This window comes from Aquila chrysaetos, chromosome 16, assembly GCF_900496995.4.
Source record: "Aquila chrysaetos chrysaetos chromosome 16, bAquChr1.4, whole genome shotgun sequence".
In the NCBI taxonomy this organism is placed as follows: Eukaryota; Metazoa; Chordata; class Aves; order Accipitriformes; family Accipitridae; genus Aquila; species Aquila chrysaetos.
In genome coordinates, this window is record NC_044019.1 from 5600032 (window position 1) to 5620048 (window position 20017).

At 52.4% G+C, this 20017-nt stretch overlaps 1 protein-coding gene across 3 annotated transcripts; it reads right to left on the bottom strand.

Annotated features, from left to right (window-relative positions):
* Window positions 1-414: 414 nt before the first annotated feature.
* On the bottom strand, window positions 415-9350 carry MECR (mitochondrial trans-2-enoyl-CoA reductase). 3 transcript variants are annotated; one of them, XM_030039740.2, is made up of 10 exons: window positions 9158-9350; window positions 6026-6123; window positions 5769-5900; window positions 4026-4169; window positions 3840-3942; window positions 3478-3580; window positions 3106-3179; window positions 2546-2606; window positions 2020-2092; window positions 415-1661 (listed from the first exon to the last, which is right to left on the bottom strand). In XM_030039740.2, the coding sequence occupies exons 1-10, from the start codon at window positions 9289-9291 to the stop codon at window positions 1498-1500; spliced, it is 1086 nt and encodes a 361-aa protein (XP_029895600.1). In that variant the 5' UTR covers window positions 9292-9350; the 3' UTR covers window positions 415-1497. The 3 variants fall into 3 exon arrangements, with proteins under 3 accessions (XP_029895600.1, XP_029895602.1, XP_029895601.1); XM_030039742.2 differs by having other exon boundaries at window positions 9259-9335; XM_030039741.2 differs by lacking the exon at window positions 4026-4169.
* Between the last annotated feature and the right edge of the window lie 10667 nt (window positions 9351-20017).

The following is a 20017-nucleotide window of genomic DNA, read 5'->3' on the forward strand; positions in this document are numbered from 1 at the left end:
TTGTTCCACAGTCCTGTTGCCCCGAGAAGAGCCTCATCCTTCCCATTGCAATAATTGGGGGGGAAAATGGGTCTTTGTCTGCCTTGGGGCACAGATTTGGGGTAAGAAATGCTGGTTTTGGTGCCCAACGGGCACTAACAGGGCACAGCCAGCCCCATCTCCCTGACAGTGGCCAGCAGCTGGCTGCCCAAAACCATGTCCATCCTGCAGCTGCTTTTAGCAGGATGCTAATTGCTTATGTGCAATTGTAATTAAAGCTTTACAGGAAGGAAAATCCCCTTGATTGAGGACGGGGAAAGGGCCAGGTAACAAGGGAGCCCAGTGCATTAAGTGTGCCCATTCTCGATGCTGAGCATACCCTGCCCACCCTCACGTGCCCGACTGAGCACAGAAACATTTACTGGCAGCATCTTGAAAAAATATATGTATATTAGATATTGATTTCCAAGACGTTCTCATCATGATCAGTAGTGGCAGCAGGAACAGCAGCAAAACTGGATTCAAGTCCAGGTATTGCAAAAAGCCCCCCTTGCCCTGCATGTGTGTGGCTGTGACCTGACGGGTGAGTTCTGTCCCCGCCTTGAATGCCACCACACATGCGAAGGGATGACAGCGTCTTACAGCTCCCACTGGTGCAGCAGTGCTGGCTGGTATTTGGTAACTTGGTGTTTCTTTTTTATTTGCTGTTGGAGCTCATTTTTGAGATGAAGTAATGCCAAGGGCTGGAAAAGCCCTTTGTGCCCTTGTCCTCCAGCCTGCACGGGTGTCCCCTGCCCCTGTTCTGCCAGCATTGCTGGGGCTGGGTAGGGAAAAAATTAAAAAAAAAAAAAAAAAAAAAAAGTTAAAATTTGTTTTTCCTCTGCAATTCAATGCAGGGAGTGCCCCCAGGCTAGGGGCACTTGGCTGCTGAACTTGGAGGGGGGGACATGGAGGTGGCTCAGAGGCTGCAGCAGTGCAGGGGGGACTGGGCTGGCTGGGAGAAGAGCAGTGACCAGCCCCGTGCTACCCTGCAAAGTCACCCAAAAGCAGCCAAAAATCACAGTACAAACAGCAGAACAACACTGACAGCTGCTAAGCCAGGCAGGAGGCGGCAGCGCAGCCCCTCCAGCCCCAAAAACACGCATAAGGGGGAACTGCTGCTCTTTTGAAACCCTGAGCCAAGCAAGCCACTGTCCCTGGGCTCCCTGAGCTTTCCCTGGTACCCAAACTCACCCCAGCTAAAGCGAGACTGCAGCCTCCCTCCAGAAGCAATTATGCACGCTTGTATCCATGCAAAGCTGCTGAGGCTTCTAAAACTTCAAGTGGTCACCCAAAAGTTTAAAAAAAAAAATAATAATAATAAAAAAATAATCAATGGATCTGGAGGGTTTCTTTTCCCCCTAAGCATCTCTTTTCTGCAGACAAGGCAGCAAGGGAAAGCTTGGCTGTGGTAGAGCAGCACCGGGCTCAGCCTGCTGCTGCCCACGAGCTGTGGCAGAAGGCGGTGTGACGAGGCGGTCAGAAGAGGAGGATCTGCTTCGAGGACGCGAACGGCTTCATGGTGGCCTCCAGCGCTGCCTTGTAGTCCTGGAGCGGGACCTCAGTGCAGGCCGGCGCGGTGAGCTGCCCCCTCCGGATGAGCTGGCACAAGGCATCCATCATGCTGGTCAGGCTCTCCTGGTCTGCAAGGGAAGGAGGGAGCTCTCACCGTCGCGCATCCAGCGCCTGCGCCGCGCCAGAGCCATCGACTGTCCCTGGGCAAACACCCGCCTGAAGCCATACAGGGTCCCGGGGATGCCGGGGTGCGATGGGCTCCCAGCTCAGGCACGTGGGATGGGGCAAGAGCCCCCAGCATGGTCCCAGGCCACAGTCCCTGCCCGAGCCACACCGCCCAGCGCCCGCGTTTCAGCTGCCCTGAGGACTATCAGCATTCATGACACAAGTAAGAACAAAGAGGACGGCACCGGCGTAGCGGTTTGGCACCCGTTCCCGTGCTGACCTGCCGCACCGGTGCCATCCCTCAGCACCCATCTGGCTCACCCTGCGCATGGTCCTTCTTCCACTGGGTCATCCAGAAGCCGCGGAGCCGCACGTCCCGAAAGATGAATGTGCTCTGCAGAGAGAGGGAGCCGTGTACCCGGGTGAGACCTGTGTGTCCCTCCCCAGTGTGACAGCGGTGGAAGGTGGCAGCGAGGCTCCTCGCTCCTTCGTTAGCGCTCTCATTTGTGAGTCAGGGCACATCGGGATGCAGAGATGTGACTCTGAGGCGTGGAGTCAAAGCAGGTCTGATGCCCGGCATCTGCGGGGCCATTTCACACCGCTGGCATTTCACAGCAGCCCAAATCCTCCATAAATAAAGCCAAGAGACCTACACCAGGATGCAAAGCAGCTCGTCCCGTAATGGACCCCATCAGTTAAATAAAAAGAAGGTTGGAGACTCTCAATTTGCAGGCAGGGGAGAGCTGAGCTCCCGTGGTGCTGAGCGGGAGCCGAGGAGATGGGGACATCTGCAGTGGAGTACAGGGGACATACCCTGAAGGAAATCAAGAGCATCTCCAGTACTCACCACAGGCACCATCACAGGCTGCTTTGCCATACCCCCGTAGGTGACCATGGTCCCTTTGGGCCTGGAAGAGGAAGGGGCTATTCGGTTATGCTGTCCCCTATGTGCAGCTTTGACCTTGCAACCTCTCCCTCTGCTGTCCCCAACCCCACCGCTGCACCGACGGGGCTGTTCTCGCACCAAGGGCTCCCCCAGTTACCCCTCAGACTCCACTTTCCAGAGCTCCCCTCTCGCCCCCATGCACCATTAGCTGAATTTGCAGCTAAATACACCGGTTATACCTGGCCAGGACCTGGTGGACCTTCATAACCGGACCTCAGCAGCCTCCAGCCACCGGCAGCGTTTGAGACACGCACTGATGATGGGTTAACTTTAAGTCACTGCTATTTTCCAAACCCACTTCTTCTTCCCTCATCTCCCCTCTCCAAAACTTCAGTGATTATCAACATCAGCTAACAACATCTCCAGCCACCTCTTGCACTCTGGGGGCTCTGGAGCAGGACCCCCCGGTGCCAGCTGCTGTCCCCAAGCCTGTGCCCAAGCCACCACCCAGCCAAACTTACTGCAGATGCCGCAGCATCTCCGTAGTGCTTTTGCCTCCAACGCAGTTCAGGGCGAGCCGGGGCTTCGGGATGCTCTGCAAGAGTTTATCAAGAAGGTTCCCAAATTTTAGGGCTCCTTTTGAGGATGGGACCGCGGTTCTTGAGGGAGCAACTGCCTTAACCTCAACATTTACCTGGGGGCAGCTAAGAGTCGTAGAGCTAAAATTTATGGTCTGACCCTTGCGGTAGCAGCCAAAGCCCTCAACTTCTGAGGCTAAATGCTGATCTAAAGAGAGATTTGTCCTTCCCACCATCCCTGCACCCTTTCCCCGCAGTGCTGAACCGCAGGGACAGCCCCAAGCGGTCTCTCCAGTACGATCAGTATTGAGGTACCTTAAATATATCTTTCATTTCTGGCTTTCTCAGCATCTCCTCCGTGATGACATGGTCTGCGCCCAGAGCCATCAGCCTCTCCACCAGCTTTGGGAGATCAGGTCTGGGGGAGGAAAATAAAACAGGGCTCAATGAGCCAGAAAGCAGTGTCACCTCCTCCCTCCTGCTCAGACATAGCTCGGGGACAACAGGGCAGAGGCTGGAGGACACCTTGGAGAAGCAAACAGGAGAAAATCCTGGGTTGGAATGGCAGGATGACCGAATCCAGCTCCCAAACTTGCCCAGCCTCCTGCCAACCTCCAGCCCAGGCTGAGGGCAGCTCCTGCCCCGCAGAGGACCTTCTCCTCTCCCAGGGGACCCACCTGTCCCTCACCACGTTGATGGTCTTGATGCCGGAGGCTTTGGCGATCTGGATAACAGCCTGGCCCACGCCGCTGTTGGCAGCGTTCTGGATGACAGAGTCACCTGGATATAAATAAATCCAGATTTTCATTGCAGAAGCGACTGGCAAATCCAGCCGGATTTCTTTCCACTCGGCAAAGCCGTACCCGGAGCCAGGGTCTCGAAGTCGGCCAGCATGCGGTACGCCGTGCACGGGTTGACGCTCAGAGTGGCGGCACACAGCACCGGGATGTCACTGGGCACCTTCAGCAGCATCTCCTCGGGGAAGACCCCCTGCGTCCGCCATGTCCCTGGGGTACCGGCAGCATCGCAGCCGGCACGGGCAGAGCGGCGGGAAGGTGGGCAAGGAAAGGAAAATGTTATGAGACCTCAATTCATGCCATAGCCTTAACGCCGGTCGCGGCAGCATCACCACTCCGTGCACAGTCTAAATCCTGGAAAGTGAATTATGAAACATTTTTCCATATGGGCATGGCCAAAATATTGCAAGAGGCAGGGGATGGATCCCCCATTGCCTGCCAAGATTTATCACCCAGCAAAGTCTAATCAATTCCCAGAGGGATAAAGGGACTTGGGCTCCCTGGGCACAGGGAGTGTGCAGAGCTAATGGAAATACTCCCCATCCTGTGGATGAGCCCATATATTCAAAGCCAATTTACTTAGATTTAGTACCTCTATGTTTATATCCAATTTAACCCGCTATCATCCATTTACTTTTTTTTTTAATGTTTAAAAATATCACATTTGGATCTTAACTAGATAGCTTTCCTTCTCCCATTAAGTGAAAAAGCCTTTTAAGAAGAAATAGGCAAAGAAGCTGTTACACTAAACCAGAACCGACAATTTTTCTGGCCATTGGCATTTTGGAGGAGCACAAGAGACATTTGTTGGAAAATAAATTCCCATGCTTTCCCATCAGAACACTATTAAGGACAAAACTGTAATGGGATATAACCATGACCTTGCACAGGTTAAATGCTTTAGCCTGGGTCTTTAAAGAAGCTCTAAGTAGATGTGACAAAACACAGTTGTTTCCAGAGAAGCAGATTGCTGCAATGCTTTATAATGGCACAGAAGCCCCATAAATGGTCCATGCTATAGAAAAGTAGATTCTTTCTAAATTCAAGTTTAGCATAAGTAATGGCATCACTACTGTTGCTATTGCAAGTGCTGCAGGTTTTCGCATTGCATGTGTTCTGTGCACAGCAGCCCCTTCCCCGGGGACCCCCATCCTTTCCCAGAGCCCCCTTGCATCTGCAGAGGATGAGCAGCATCACTTGCTGTGGCTGGGGATCAGGTACTGAGCTTGCCTTAAAAAAAAAAAAAAAAAAAAATTAAAAATAAAAATACATGGTGGAAATAATAAAACTTAAACCAAGATATAAACAGGTAAGAAATTAAGATGCCTTTGTGCAGCTCCAGCAGTCATCCTGATGCTTCTTGTCTGAGACAATCCAGCCCATTATATTCATGATTAGGCTAATATGGCACTAAATGGGTTCCAACTGCTGCTTCCCTCGCCCAACATTCTCTAATTGAGCTTTTTTTTCCATCTTAAGTCACATCTGATTAGATGTAATTGCTGTAAGCGGGAGGGGCACGTGGCTCTACCCACACCCAGCAAAGACAGTACTTTGGAGAACAGCAGTTTTGCTCCGGAACCCCCAAAATCCCCGCACCAGCTTCCCAAGCATCGGTTTGCATGAGAGCATGACCACAGATTTGCTCTCCATGCAGGCTTGGGCAGCTCCTGGTGGGCTTGAGCATCCCAAAAATCCCCCGAGAAGATGCTTTGCAGGTGGCGGGGTGCAGAGGAGGACCTCACTGGTGCGCAAGGATCCAGCAGTGCCGTGGCTCCCGGCGCCGAGGATGCCGGGGTATGCACTCACCGACTCCGGCGGCTGCCGGGATGACCCAGTCCCCGGGTTTCAGAGCCGTCACACGACGCCCGACCTCCAGCACTTCCCCGACACCTTCGTTCCCTCCCACGGCCGGCAGTGGGGAGAGGATGGCGTAGGTCCCTGCCGGGAAGCCAGAAGTAAGCTGCAGACCTCATCACACCCCAGAGCTCCCCATCCCACGTCCGAACCCTCCAAGAGCATCATGCGAGAATTAATATGCAAAAAAGATGCAGCCAGCACGTTACCTTGGATCATATTGATGTCAGCGGGATTGATGGGGGCTGCCAACATCTTGACGTGGACATCGGAGTCCCTCAGCTCGGCCACCTCGAGGTCCTTTAGTCTGAACAGGGAGACACAAAGGAAAAGTGCATTAATACAGGCTTGGCTGATGTCTTCTGCACCTTCGTTTAAGCTGGAAAGAGATGTCCACATCACACATGCGACGCATTAGACTTAAAATATACAGCACCATATTCCCTATCTCATCTATAATTCTGTAGCCTGGTCTCCTCCAGCAAAGAAACTCATCATCCAGCTTAGACGACCCCATCGAGCCTCCTCTGTCCCCAGGGAGCAGCAGGTAGCAATGCCCACATCCACCCCTAAACCTCACACCCTTAGCCGGGGTTAGGAACAAACCCTCAATAGTCCTTGCACAGAAAAAAGCCCCTCCAAGAGGGATGACGTCCCCAACCCCTTTGCCACAAGGCTGTTTTAAATGCGATGAAGATGCTCTTACACCAAGGGAGGAGCGGGGCTGGTTAATTTAGCTTGTCTCCCTCCCACAAATGTATCCTCCTGGCATGCACAGCCCTTCTGGAATTGCAATATAAAACTTCTGGGATACCTTGGGTCTTGCAAGGCTCCTCCAGAAAACCCAGCACCACCACACCACAGACCAAGGGGAAAGAGGAACCGGGAGCTCGATGACTGCCTGACCCATCTCCCAGCCAGGGCAAACCCATCCAGCCGTGCCCATTTGCAAGCTGAAGGCAATTTTAACTACATTTAAATGAGCTGGGGGCTCCGCAAAGGCTGCCAATTTTAAGAGCTGTTATTTGCTGCAAATACACGCCACTAACATGTCATTAGGAACAATACACTAAATTTCTCTTCGTGGCTTGGCTCTGTGCTGGCAAAGGGGTTTCCTCCTTTCTTCCTCCAAGCTGCCTGGCTGATTTGGGGATGACTTCAAGGTTTGAATGAAACAGCACCGTGTGCGTGTCAGAAGGCTTTTAGCACACGGGAATTTGCATCGCCAGCTGCAGCTCTGGCTACATCTGGTCCCACGTATGCTCCAGCACTGGGTTTGGGTGAGGGCATCAGGCTCCAGCTCTCGCTTTCAGCAGCGGCCACCCAGACAGAAAGCCCACAGCTTGAATCCTTGCTGAGCATCCTTGCTACATGGGTGCATCCCCAAGCGCAGAAATCCTCTGTCTGCATCATGCAAATCCCCCGCCGCTGTCACTCTGGCTGTCCCATCCCTGCACACCCATGTCAGGGGACAGGTCTCTCTGGCTTTTGCAAGTATTTTCCTTTCCTAATTAGCAATTAGGACAATGAGACGTGAGGGAGGCTCCCAGGAAGGTCGAAAAACCTCACTTGGAGAGTTAGGCATCAGCGAGGTGCAGGATATGGCCCTGCAGCCACTGAGTATGACCAAGAGTCCTGACTTTAGTGGATTTTGCTCAAAACCACGCGTTTTTGCCAAGGTTATTAATTATGAAGCCAGGTGTGTGTCTAACATCCGAGCAAGAGGCAGCAGTGGCTGCTGTGCAAACCACCTGCCAGAATTAGCAGGATTAAGTTAGCTCCTTGCAAACCCGCTTCAAACCGAACCACAAGGCTTTGGCAGGAAAACACGGTGACTCCATCCTGTTTAAGGTTTAAAAAAATTAAAAATAAAATAAAAATCAGCATTACAAGACACAGCGACCTATTCAGAGGCATTGCTGCTGATGGGCACCCGTGCCTCCCGCTCCCTGGCCTCCAGCAATGCTGTCTCCACGCTGTATGTATTTTTCTGCCTTGTTAGGCAGCAAATTAAATAATTTTGGGGTTTGCCACACTCTGCATGTCCGACTAATTGAAATCCCTTCCTTTTACTTAAATGAGGTTAAATATTGAAGTTAAAGTTAATACCATGCAGCACCTCCACACAAGCATCAGCTGGGTGCCAGCACCTTGGGCAAGAACCTACCACTCAGATTTCCATTGCATTAAAAAAAATTAGATTTATATTAGACAGACAGACAGATTTTTTGATGGAGGCTGCTAAAAGCCAACAAACCAACAAAATCCCACATCACCGAGCAAAGTAACGCTCACTAATCTTAACAAATTCAGCAGGTTGCGCAAAAAGCCGCTGTTTCAGCTGGCCGGGGGATTTACGGCTCGTCCTGCCCCGCTTTAGTGTTATGGGAACTCGGGTATTTTCAGAAATCTGCAAAAAAGAGAAGTCATGAAGCACAAGACTGGCCTTGCACAAGCAATGGGGTGAGGGCAGCAAATCTTAGGAGCCATCAGCGGTTACAAGCACTGTTGCACAATTAAATGGTCATAAGGAAAAGCAACTGTCCATCCCCAAAAAACCCCCGGCGGTTTGGTGTCTGGATGCACCCAGATAACGTATCAGCATCTCCTGCGTTTCTAGGGGTGACCTGAGCCGGTTCAAGCAGGGCAGCAAGTCCTCGAGGTTTCCTCCCTTGAAAAAATGAGGCATAAAAGCTACCAAAATGTGACTTTCCCCCTTGCAAAGCTTTTTGGCTGTTCTAGAAAGAAAATCCCGTGCCGCTCCCGAGCGCCAGCCGCTGTCCCCAAAAACCACTCGCGATGCCGGCGGGCACGACACTGGCTTGGTCCCTTAACTGGGACCTCAAAGAGAAACCCCGTCAGTGGGATGCGACCGAGGATGAAGAGACAGCGAGGGCTCAGACCTACCCCATCGTACCCCAAATTAAGCAAAAATGGGCTTCCTGGGAAAAACACGTGGTTTTAAGGCAAACTGAAGGAACGGCAGCAGGCAGGTGGGGGATGAGGGAAACGGGGGCACCCCCGGGGTCCCTGCGTGCGCGGGAGCCTCCGAGCACCCTCGGCGTGGCCCCGGGGGTCCTGCAGGGAGCTGCACCCCATCCCTACTCCCCTGCCCCTGGGGTGGGCAACCCCCCCCCCCCCGCAACGCACCCCCAAAGCAGCCCACCAGCACCCCCAGACCCACACACCTCCCCACGACACTCCCCCCACGCTTCGCCCCTCTGCTAGCCCCCACCCCATTTCTGCACCCCCTACTGCAACGCACCCCAGTACAGCCCCCCCCACCTGCACCCCCCCATACCTGCACCCCCCCCTCCCACGATGTGTGTCCCCCCCCTTACTGCACGACGGCCGCGGGTTCCCCGTGCCGCTCATAGAGCAGCCCCCGCGGGGGGGGGGCCCGCGCCGTGGCCGAGCGCGTCCGCGCTGGGGGGGTCCGCGCCCCGCGCAGCACCCGCGCTGCCGCCCGCTGCATTCCGGCTCGGCTCGGCTCGGCTCGGCTCGGCTCGGCTCGGCTCGGCTCGGCTCGGCTCGGCTCGGTTGAGGCCGGCGCCGCCGCCAGTGGCGTCCCGAGGGCAGCCCCGCCCCCGCCGGGTCGGCCCCGCCCCCCCATCGGGTCGGCCCCGCCCCCCCGCCCGCCTTAAGGCGGCTCGGCCATACCTGCGATGAGCCGGCGGGGTCTCTGCGGGGCGGCCCGGGGATGGCGGGGCGGGGGGGGGGTGTGTGTTTTTCCCGGGATTACCCGGGCCGGGATCCGGCTTCGGGGCTGGTTTATCCCAAAAGGCTCTTAAAAATATTAACTGTGCCGGTGTCAGTGCGGCGAAGGCAGCGCCAACTCCCCGTGCCGAGCCGTGCCAGCCCAGAGGCCTGGGTGATGGGCACGGGAGCATCCTGCAGACCCCAGGCGACGGCGTCCTTGGAACTTGGCGCACGTGATGAGACATTTTGGGGAGAACAGCCCCTTTTCTCTGATTTATGAACCGGCGGCTTCCACCCCCCCTGGAAGGGACGTGTGTGCTTGCTATAGGCAGGGAAAGCTGCATGGCAAATGTTCATCAGATGATTATTTAAAACAACAGATGCCTGGCACAAGTGGTGAGAAAAAAATTCCTAATAGTAATTTAATTCAATGTTTTGTATAATTATCTTGAAGGAAAGGTCTCATTTATTCTTCCAATTAAAACTGATTAGATCAGAGGGAGAAAAGGGAAGTGAAGATGCCTGCCTTACTGATCGACCTGTCACAGCAGAAGAAACAGCGGGGTTTAAAAATAATTTCTCCTTTCAAAAATTTCTTTTTTTTCTCACCAGGCTATAAAGAATTCACCCTTACGTTGCCAGTCCAGACCCACCTGACCCACTTCAACCTCAGCAGCCCAACCCACCCGCCGGGTGTTTCGATGTTTTTCAGCAGCCCGACTCTCGGGTACGTGAAAAATCTTTGCCTTCTGGCCAGTCCGTGATCACTTCCAAAATTCCCGGGCGATGGGGGTTTCCTGTGCGAGCCCGTTTGGGCGATCAGTGCAACCTGCTCACTCCACGTTGGCATCAGCGGCGTGATGTGCGGAGGGAACCTTCCCTTGGAACGTCCCTGCTGCCCAGAAAGGCCGTTAGGACAGATGGAGCCCAAAGTCATGGACTAAATGAACTCAACAGACATTTTATCGGGATGGTCCATAGACTAAGGGAATGATATCTCTGTGTGTGTGTGTATATATATCTATCTATCTCTCAAAGCATAGGAAAGGTGATGGTGATTAATTGGGATGTATTGGGAAGTGTGGGACCTGAGCATGACGTAAATGGTACAGAATAATGGGTAGTGGGTACTGTCCTGGTTTTGGCTGGGATAGAGTTAATTTTCTTCCTAGTAGTTGGTATAATGTTATATTTTGGATTTAGTACGAGAAGGATGTTGATAACACACTGATGTTTTCAGTTGTTGCTAAGTAGTGTTTATACCAAGTCAAGGATTCTTCAGCTTCTCATGCCCAGCCAGTGAGAAGGCTGGAGGGGCTCAAGAATTTGGGAGGGGACACAGCCAGGACGGCTGATCCAAATTGGCCAAAGGGATATTCCATACCATGTGACATCACGCCCAGTATATTAACTGGGGGGAGTTAGCCTGGGCGGGGGGTGGATTGCTGCTCAGGAACTGACTGGGCATCAGACGGCAAGTGGTGAGCAATTACATTGTGCATCACTTGTTTTGTATATTCCAATTCTTTTATTATTGTTGTTGTCATTTTATTATTATCATTATTATTTTTTTCCTTTCTGTCCTATTAAACTGCCTTTATCTCAACCCACAAGTTTTACTTTTTTTCCCAATTCTCTCCTCCATCCCACTGGGTGGGAGGGAGTGAGTGAGCGGCTGTGTGGTGCTCAGTTGCCAGCTGGGGTTAAACCACGACACATGTACAGACTGGACTTCTCTGACTGGGTGGCAGGAGCAGCTCAATAAATCCTGGTTTGCTCATCACAGTCTGCTTCTACATGCAATTAGCAGATTTCTTCGTTAACCACCGTCCCTCCCCTCGCCACCCCAGGAGCTTTGCTGCTGTGCCTGTGGACCAGAGCATCCAGAGGATGCTGCGTGGGTGAGAACCCCACAACCCCCCAGTGGGGCCGGTGCTTCTGCCCCTGGGGAGGCTTGGGATCCACGACGGGAGCCTGCGGCCAGATCCTGCACCTCCTGGAGACTTTGCTCTCTGCTGGTTTGGGGGGTCAGGCTTCCTTCCCTGCCTTACGGCGGTTGAGTTTCGATGGCCATCAGCATCATCCATAAATCCAGCCGCTTTCCCTTCCCGCTCCCTCAGTCCCGTTCTTCAGCACCCGGTATTTTATTCCCATAAAATTGCTATGCGATCAGGTGATATCCCTGTGAGAAGTTACGCAGCTCACACCCAGCAGATCTCCTGCCAGCAGATTGTCCCTTGTCTGTCCCCTCCCAAGACTGTCCCCATCCCAGTGACACGGCACACACAGACCCCGGTGGGCATCCGAAATTAGCCCAGGGGCTGCAGGAGACGGTCCCTTTAGGCTCACATGACCCATCCCTAAGGCTGTAGTGATCTGAAATAAAAGATTGTAATCAACTTGCTTGATATTTCACATTATTTTTTTAAGAAAAAAAGGAAAACAATGGTTTTTGGGGGGTGTGAGCTCACAGGAGCGTAAGGTTTGAGATGAAGGAAAAGTCCAGTTTAGGAAAAAATCCTCTTCAATGATGCTGATGAGGATTCTTCGGCCTCCCTGTTCTTCTAGGGTAGGATTTGCAACTGCTTTTGGGGGGAGGCGAGGGAGAGCTCGGCTCGGTGTGTCCCTGCTGAAGGCTTAGCAAACAGACGAGGGGAGCAGAGAGAAAAAGAACTTTTCTCACCGACTTCTTCCCTTATGAGAAATTTTGGTGTCGCTTGTAACAGGAGTGGGTGGAAAAGTCTTCAGACACTCATGGGATTTGCAAGTTAATCGTTGCTGACAAATGCACCTGAATTTAGATTGTAAGGATATAATTGCCCAGGGATTTCTTTGTTCAGGGTCCCTCTGTGGAGGCACCCAGCTCCAGCTGTTTCTACCGCTGTACCACTCAAATAAATTACTTTATTGGACTTAAAGCCTGAGACTCTGCTATGGGATACCTGGGGTGGAGAAGCTTGTTTAACAGGATGACTTGAGGAGCTGGATGGAGGGACAGGGTGGGACCGGGGCAGTGTTCACCCTCGGGGAGCTGAATCCAGCATGGGAAGAAGTCGGCCACATCCTGACACGTGGTATCCCATCTCCCTGCCTCCCCGGGCCACCTCCATCATGGGATGGCAATTAATTCAATATATACATTTCTATTGTATTAAATTCCATACAACATTGAAAAAGAGATAGACGGGAGCGCTGAGGCAAGCAAAGTCAGGATCGACTATCAACCCTTGGTTTGCTGGAGCTGCTTTCCAGCCCTCTCCCTGGATGCTGCCAGGATAAAACCCCACACCAGAGCTGGGGACCTGGCCCCCCAAGGTCAGGGCGATCGCAGCCCACGGATGCAGAGAGGAATTAGATGAGCTCATGGATTTCAAAACACATTTTCTTGCTCTAACTGGCAGCACCCCCTTTTATTCAGTGTGAATCATTGGGAGAGGCTGGATTTGCTCCCTGCTCTTGCAGCTCTGGGGATGCCCCATCCATGCAGTGAGTTTGAAAGGGCTCAGAGCAACCCTGTGCCGTTTGAGATGGCACCGTAAGGAACCGTCGAGTGCCGGCAGAGCCATGGAGGGCAAAATAGGCTTTTCCTGCGTCGTCGGTTTGGTGGGATCCTGAGCACGTCCGTGTCCTGGCAGCATCTTTACCACTGGGGAGGAACAGTCCTTTGGAGGCTGAGCGGCGTGTGCAGCCATCTCCGGCAAGGCTGGCCGCTTTAAATGAGCATTTTAATCTAATCACAGCAATAAAATAATAGGATTTTAATAGCCTCAAAACCTGCAGCTTTCCGAGGACGCCAAGAGTGCTTAAGATTTTTTATGGCGGGGCAGCTGAAAGAGCGGTTTCGGGCACAGCGGAGGATGCTCACCATGCCAGTGAGCCTGCATGCTGGAAGACACTGGTGCCCATGCTCTGCACTGCGTGGCAAAGGGTTAATAACTAATTACACCAGCAAAATGAGATGCCTTTTCATACCCTTAGAAACGTATGCATTCGCAAATCAGGGCTGGCAGACAATTTATGATTATTTTGTTAATGTTTCTCCTGTAACAAGCACAATTTCCTGGTGATTAATGACTACTTCATCTCCTGAAATTGCATTTTTTTTAGGAGAGATGCATGAAAATCCACTTTGCAGTTGAGGGTTTAGGAGTGGGTGGAGAGAGGAGGAAGAGGAGACAGCTCCTGAGCACCCGGCGCCGTGGTGGGTGCTCTGGCCTGAGGAAGGAGCAATGCTCTCCACTCCCCTCTGCTTTAAAACCCTGTTATTGTTAATGAGCTATGATTTATCACAGCCATTGATTAATTTGAGTTATTCATACTTGTTCATGGCTGGAAAGCAAAAGTGCTGCCAGTAAGGTGGGTTTATTCTTGCAGACGTGGGGAGTCCCCGGCCCGGAGCCTGGGGTGATGCGGGGATGGGTGGGAGCAAGGACCTACAAGAGCTGGGTGACACTCAGGGTGGCATTTGCTGTGATTTTATCCCTAAAACCTCAAGACCTGTTGAGGACAGAGGATTTATCCCCTGGTTTACAAGGATGAGATGAGCCCAGCGGGTTCGCCCCGACCCCGGGAGCCTCGTGTGCGCTGCGCTGCCTCCAACTGTCCTAGTACTTAATCAAGTTAATGTGGAATTATTAATTAACTGCTTACAAGATTGACACGCTTTTTAATTAAGGAGAAAAATAATCTATTGCCTTTTCCCTTTTTGGTGGAGAAATTGAAGGTGTGTCTGCTTCTCGTAGGAATAATTAAGAAAGCTGAGGCTGGAGAGCTTGCCTTAAAGGGGATTTTCTTTGGGGGGATGCTTGGTGTTGCATCGCGGTGGCCTTCCCACGGCAGCCAGATGTGGTCCGAGCACTGCTGGACCTCCTGGACACCTGATGCCCTTGCAGAAGTTTGGGGTCGTGATGCTGGGCTGGGATCCCAGGGCTGGGATGCACCAACAGGACAAGGCTTGTAAATCAATCTGCAAAATAATTCCCCTTTTCAGGCAGAGAAAGGGATGCTCGGAAACATCCCATGGGGGAAAGCGGTCGATGGGCTGCACCGTCCCACCGAGCCCAGAGCTCCCACCTCCAGCGACCATTTCTCCCTCTTTTCACATGGTCACTGCAGCCACCATCCAACCTTCTTGTGTCCATCGTAGGGTCCTGGGGCCGGACCCATCCCCACCACCTGGTTTTTATAAGGCTTAGGAGCAGCTCAGCTGTTATTTTCCCATTTTGAGCCCCATTCGCCCCAAACCCAGCAGCACTGGCAGAGCCCCATCGCTCTGACGTTGATCACCTTTTTATTAGACATGCCTGAATCTTCGAATAAAAAATACATTGTGCTTAAAGACCCACTTTACATAATCCTTGGTTTATCCCTGAATCCCTCTTTTAACACCTCTGACGGTGCTGGACAATCCCATAAACCCTGTTGAATCCTTCACCTAAAAATTTGTGCCCAATGCTCCCACCGCAGCGCTGCGGCAAGGGCAGATGTGACTGGCTGCCCAAGAAGGCTTTTTTTTTTTTAAGCAAGCCGATGGCTGTTTCTTGCCCCTCTGATTTTTTTATCCTCCTTTAAGTTGTTTCATTGTCAGATAACAAAAAAAAAAATAGAGAGAGAAACGCAACGTTCGGTGGCTAACGGGGAATTGATGAGTTCTGATCCTCTGCCAATGAGATGAACAAGGAGGCTTCATCTCGAGCCATAAATAAGGAAGGAGAGGGAGATGCTGAGAGGATCCAGCTGTGCTGCTGCCCGCTAGTTCTGCCTGTGAGCAGCGTAACCCCGGGACATCGTCCTTGCTTGGTCCTTGCTGTTGCTTTTCCCATCACTGCTTTTTCCCATGCCGTTCATATTTGGGTTGTGCAGCGGAGTTGGTCCATCCCTGGACTCTCAGTGGTGATTAATGCAAAAATCATCATGTTTGGGCATCTTTCCAGGTTGGGGCAGTGCAGGACCTGGTCCCCCCACACCGGTGTTTGGGGGTTGACGCTGGATCGAGGTGCCATACCCGCAGGGCATCGTCCAGCCGGGCAGAGGAGGATCGCTGCCGGGGGGGTGAAATGCTGCTTTTGGGACCTGCGTTGTCGTGATGGCACCCAAAGGTGTCACCTCTGGGTGACTTTGCACCCCTCTGCCCGTCTCATTTGAGCATCACCTCTTTTTTCCTCTCCCCGAATCTGCTGCAGTGTGCCTCGTGCTCACACGTCTGGCAGCAGGATAAGAAGCAGGTTTTAATATATTTATTTCCATGGAAATAAAGCTCAGGAGCAGCTGCGCTTTCGGTACCATCCCCACTTCAGACGGAGCAGTGGGCAGGGGAGATCTCTTGAAACATCTTGAAAAGATGCCCAGGTGAAGAAAGGCATCAAATCAGCATCTTTTATCCTTTTTAAACTGTGTTTTAGCTTTTTTTTTTTTTCCCTCCTCCCTGGCTCTAGGTCCCAATACATTTCCATTCTGCTCCCGTTGGGGGCAGACCCGAAACATTTCCAGCATTGCAGGAAGCTCTGTGAGCGGGAACTGTCTTATTTAGGAAAAGAACTGATCGATCTCTGGGTTTTGCCAGTTCAAAAGCTGGTTGCTTTTGTTCATTCCTGTTCGGCTCAAATGCCCAACGGGTTTTTTTTGTTGGAAACTGCCAAGCGCATCCTTTCTCCGACAGGGTTTGGAAAACCACCAAACCGGAGCTGCCGATGCTCAGAGGAGGACGAAGAAGAGGGAGGAGAGCTGACCCTTTCCCTGTATCTAAAAGTGAACAAAATAAAACCAAACAAGCTGTAAAAACAAATTAAAAATAATAATAAATAAATGCTGGATACAATATTGTTCCCTCCTTTCCTTTCAGTTGGATTTTAAATGAAGGCTGGTTGCGCACCCATCTCTGTGCTCAGGCTCCAGCCTGTCAGCACCGAGAGATGATTATGAGAAATTTGAGTGATATCCAAACCCCAGGTCTGAAAATAAACGGCTTTTGTGATTTTGGATGTGATCAGAGACCCAAGAGGCCCCAGCTGATTTACATCCCCCCTCCCTCAAGAAAAAAAAACCCCCGAGGCGATACCAGAGGAGACAGCGCAGAGAGTTTTGGTGTAGAACTGCTTGGTTTTAATGCCTTTATTCTTTTTTTTTTTTGTAATCAAAGTCATTTTATTGCAAGGTTTAGGGATGGGCAAATCCACGCAACTGGGATGGCAGCCGGTCTGGGTTAAGTGCTGAGTGGATGGACAGACGGATGGTGCATGGTACCCTAAAATATTTTTGGGTTAAAAGCGGTTTCTAAAAATCCCAGGAGCAAATATGACACTCCCAGGCAGCTCTGGAAGAAGGGAAGGGACTGACTCTGACCCTCGTGACCCCGATAATGGGATTTTTAACTGTTTTGCATGACAATGTCCATGGATGCCGGGTTTAGGACCACAGGGAAGCGCAGAGCTATTCCCCCGCTTCACCCCCAACCATCACAGAGGTCTTTCCAAGAGTTAAAAAAACCGACAAAAATGACCCAAAGTGAGATAAATAAACCTGAAAAAGGATGATATGGAGGAGACATTTGGGCTAAGCCTGGCCGGGCAGTAGCGAAGCGGCTGGTGAGCGGCTGTGGCACCAGGGCCTGCGGATGCAGCCCCAGGAGCATCACGGTGTGCCTGGAGGTGACACCGATGGTGCCGGTCCCTGATGAGTTCCCGTGGCTCTCACACTCCACGAAGGACAGAAACAGGAGGTTTTAGCGGGGGTGGCAGGGGGGGAACGAGCATAGCCCTAATAACAGTGTTGGGATTTTACATTTTGAAGCAGAGCTGCTGCCTCAAACTCTTCCTTGCCACCCCAGGAGGGAGGACCTGGAGTTTTTTGCATCACTCTCATGAAATCCCTTTAAAATCCTGCTGGGGGAATTTGTGGGCACAGGGAGGTCAGTCTGAGCTGGCTGAGGCAGTGCTGCCCTGCGGGGCCAGCCCAGGGGCTACCGGCTGCCTCGCTGGCTCCGGAGCATCTCCCACGGGGGGCTGGGATGCTGCTCGGGGCTGGGATGCTGCCATGGGCTGTGCTGGTGGTTTTGCCTAGGCAAATTTGAGGAGATTGCATGCAGCTCATGGGAAATGCAGGGGTAGCTTGAGAAACCTCCTTCTGAACTGGCGAGCAATGTTTCTACTCACAGTCAGTGCCTGGGGTGAAAAAATAGCAGTTTTCTAGATGCATGTGGTCCTCAAACTCAGCCATGCGTCGGGCATCTGCGAGGCTGTGCCACCGAGCACTCAAAAACACGCTGTCGGAGCCGTACCTGGGCGAGGATTTAGCTCTAGGTGTTGGCCACTGATCCTTGGGCTGCCCAATTCCCCACACAGAAGCCCCGGTGCCCTTTGAGCACAAACCAGGAGGCAGGTTGGCAAGGGGTCGGGTCTTAAATAACATCTTCTAACATCTTCTAACATTTTCCTGGCTATTTCCTCCGGGAACTCTTGTTCATTCGTTGCATTGAACAGGAATAGGGAGGTTTATTTGGACGAAGACACAGAAGTTATTTCATCCTTTCAGGCTGTGATAACTCATCTAATAGCCCCATTACATCTGGCCACGGCACCGCGTCGGGCGTCTGACCGCTCAGGGCTGGACGGACGGGGAGGAGAGCGGCAGGATGAGATAATCTATTTTGTCTGCTAAGAAAGAAAAAAGGATTTTTGGCATTAGTAAAAGGCAGGTGATTTGAGAAAATAGCAGAGACTTATTAGAGATAAAGAACTGGATGGGGGTGTAATAGGTGGAGGTATAGAAAAAGAAAGAGGGGGACGCGGGGGAAAGAGGGAGAGAGACTGGTGTGAAGGGAAAAGGGGAAAAAAAAGCAGAAGGTAAAAATTTAGGGGGTGAAATTGCTTAAATTTCAGTGCAGGCTGAGGGGGGTCATGTCCCTGCAGCTCTGCAAGAGCCGTTGGCTGCAGGGAAGGGACCGCTGGGAGTGATGCCCGGGGAGGTGCTGGTCCCGCGCCCTGTGGGTTTAATGGGGAAAAATGGGGAATTTGCTGGCAGCAAAATGTGGTATTCTAAAGATAAATTAAAAATTAAAGGGTTTTGGCATGGAAAGCCCTGGTCAGTGTGGAGATGCTCATCCAGCTGGTTTAGGTGAGGCTGGTGGGTGCTGCAGCTCCATCCCACGGGTGCCAAGTTAAGGGCTTGCAGCAGCCCCTCTCCCTCAATCTGCCTTTTTACAGAGATAAGTGAGAGCAAAAAAATCCTCCCCAAGGTACTACTGACTCTTAAGAGATTCAAAGCCCCAAACCCCAGCTTTTTACCCCCAACCTGGGGGAACCCAAGAGATGTGGTGAGGCCATGACAGCTGCATTCGAGGCTGCCGTTACCGAACAACCTGGAGCCATTTATCCTTCAAATGGGAGGGACGGTTTCAGTCGAGACCATTTGCAATCACAGCAAGGCCTATATTTTTCCTGCAAATGACTATACTTGAAGAGTGATTACTTCATTTTAACTCGATTGCTCCTGCAAGGTGCTCGGGGGCTGATGGCAGTGAGGAGATGGGGCAGAGCAAGGGCTGGGGGACTGTGAGCTCATTCTGTGTGGTGCCGAGTGCTCGCTGCCCCCCGATCCCTCAGCTTTTGCTTAGGATGGAAGGAGATGCTTGGGGAGGGATCAGGGATGGGATTTGCACCCCAGGAATGGGATGGAGCTTGGTCCTGATGGGTCGTCACCAGCTCCATCCCTGTAGCTGCATGGAGCAGTGTTGTCCGTCCATCTCTCCTTCCTTCCTCCTTTCTTCCCTCCGTCCCTCCTTTCTTCCCTCCGTGCAGGATTAGTGCTGTGCCATGCAGGATGGGTGCTGTGCTGTGCTACCCCCAAAACCATCCCTGTGCCCCTGCCTGCACCCCCTGGCCCTGCCCTGGCACTGCTGCGAGGCAGGTCCCCCCCCCAGCTCTGGGAGGTGGTGACAGGCCCTTTGCCAAATTTTCCTCCCTTTCAGACCGGTGACACAAACGGGATTTGAGCTGGATGTGCCGGAGGAGAGACTGTCCTCACCCAGAGCCCTGCGGGCAATTCCTGCTTGTCCCCAAACCTGCTGGCAATATGAATGCAACCCCTCCCTGCATGCACACATCCCCTTGATGCATCCCCTGCATGTATGGATACATCCCCTCCATGCATGCATACATCCTCTCCATGCATGAATACATCCCCTCCATACATCCCCTCCATACATGCATACATCCCATCCATACATCCCTTCCGTGCATGCATACATCCCCTCTATGCACCCCTTCTCTGCATCCTCTTCATGCATGCGTACAGCCTCTCCATGCACTCCCTCCATGCATACATCCCCTCCGGGCATCCCCTCCAAGCAGCCAGCAGCGCTGCCATCCCGAGGGGGGGCTCCTCCAAGCCCCTTCCCGCGGGGAAGGAGCCCCCCGGGAGCTGACGGCCACCCGTGCCGCCCTGCCCTGGGCCAGCGCCAGCCCTTCGCGGGGAACAAGGCGCCTTTGTGGAGCCCACGTCTCTCT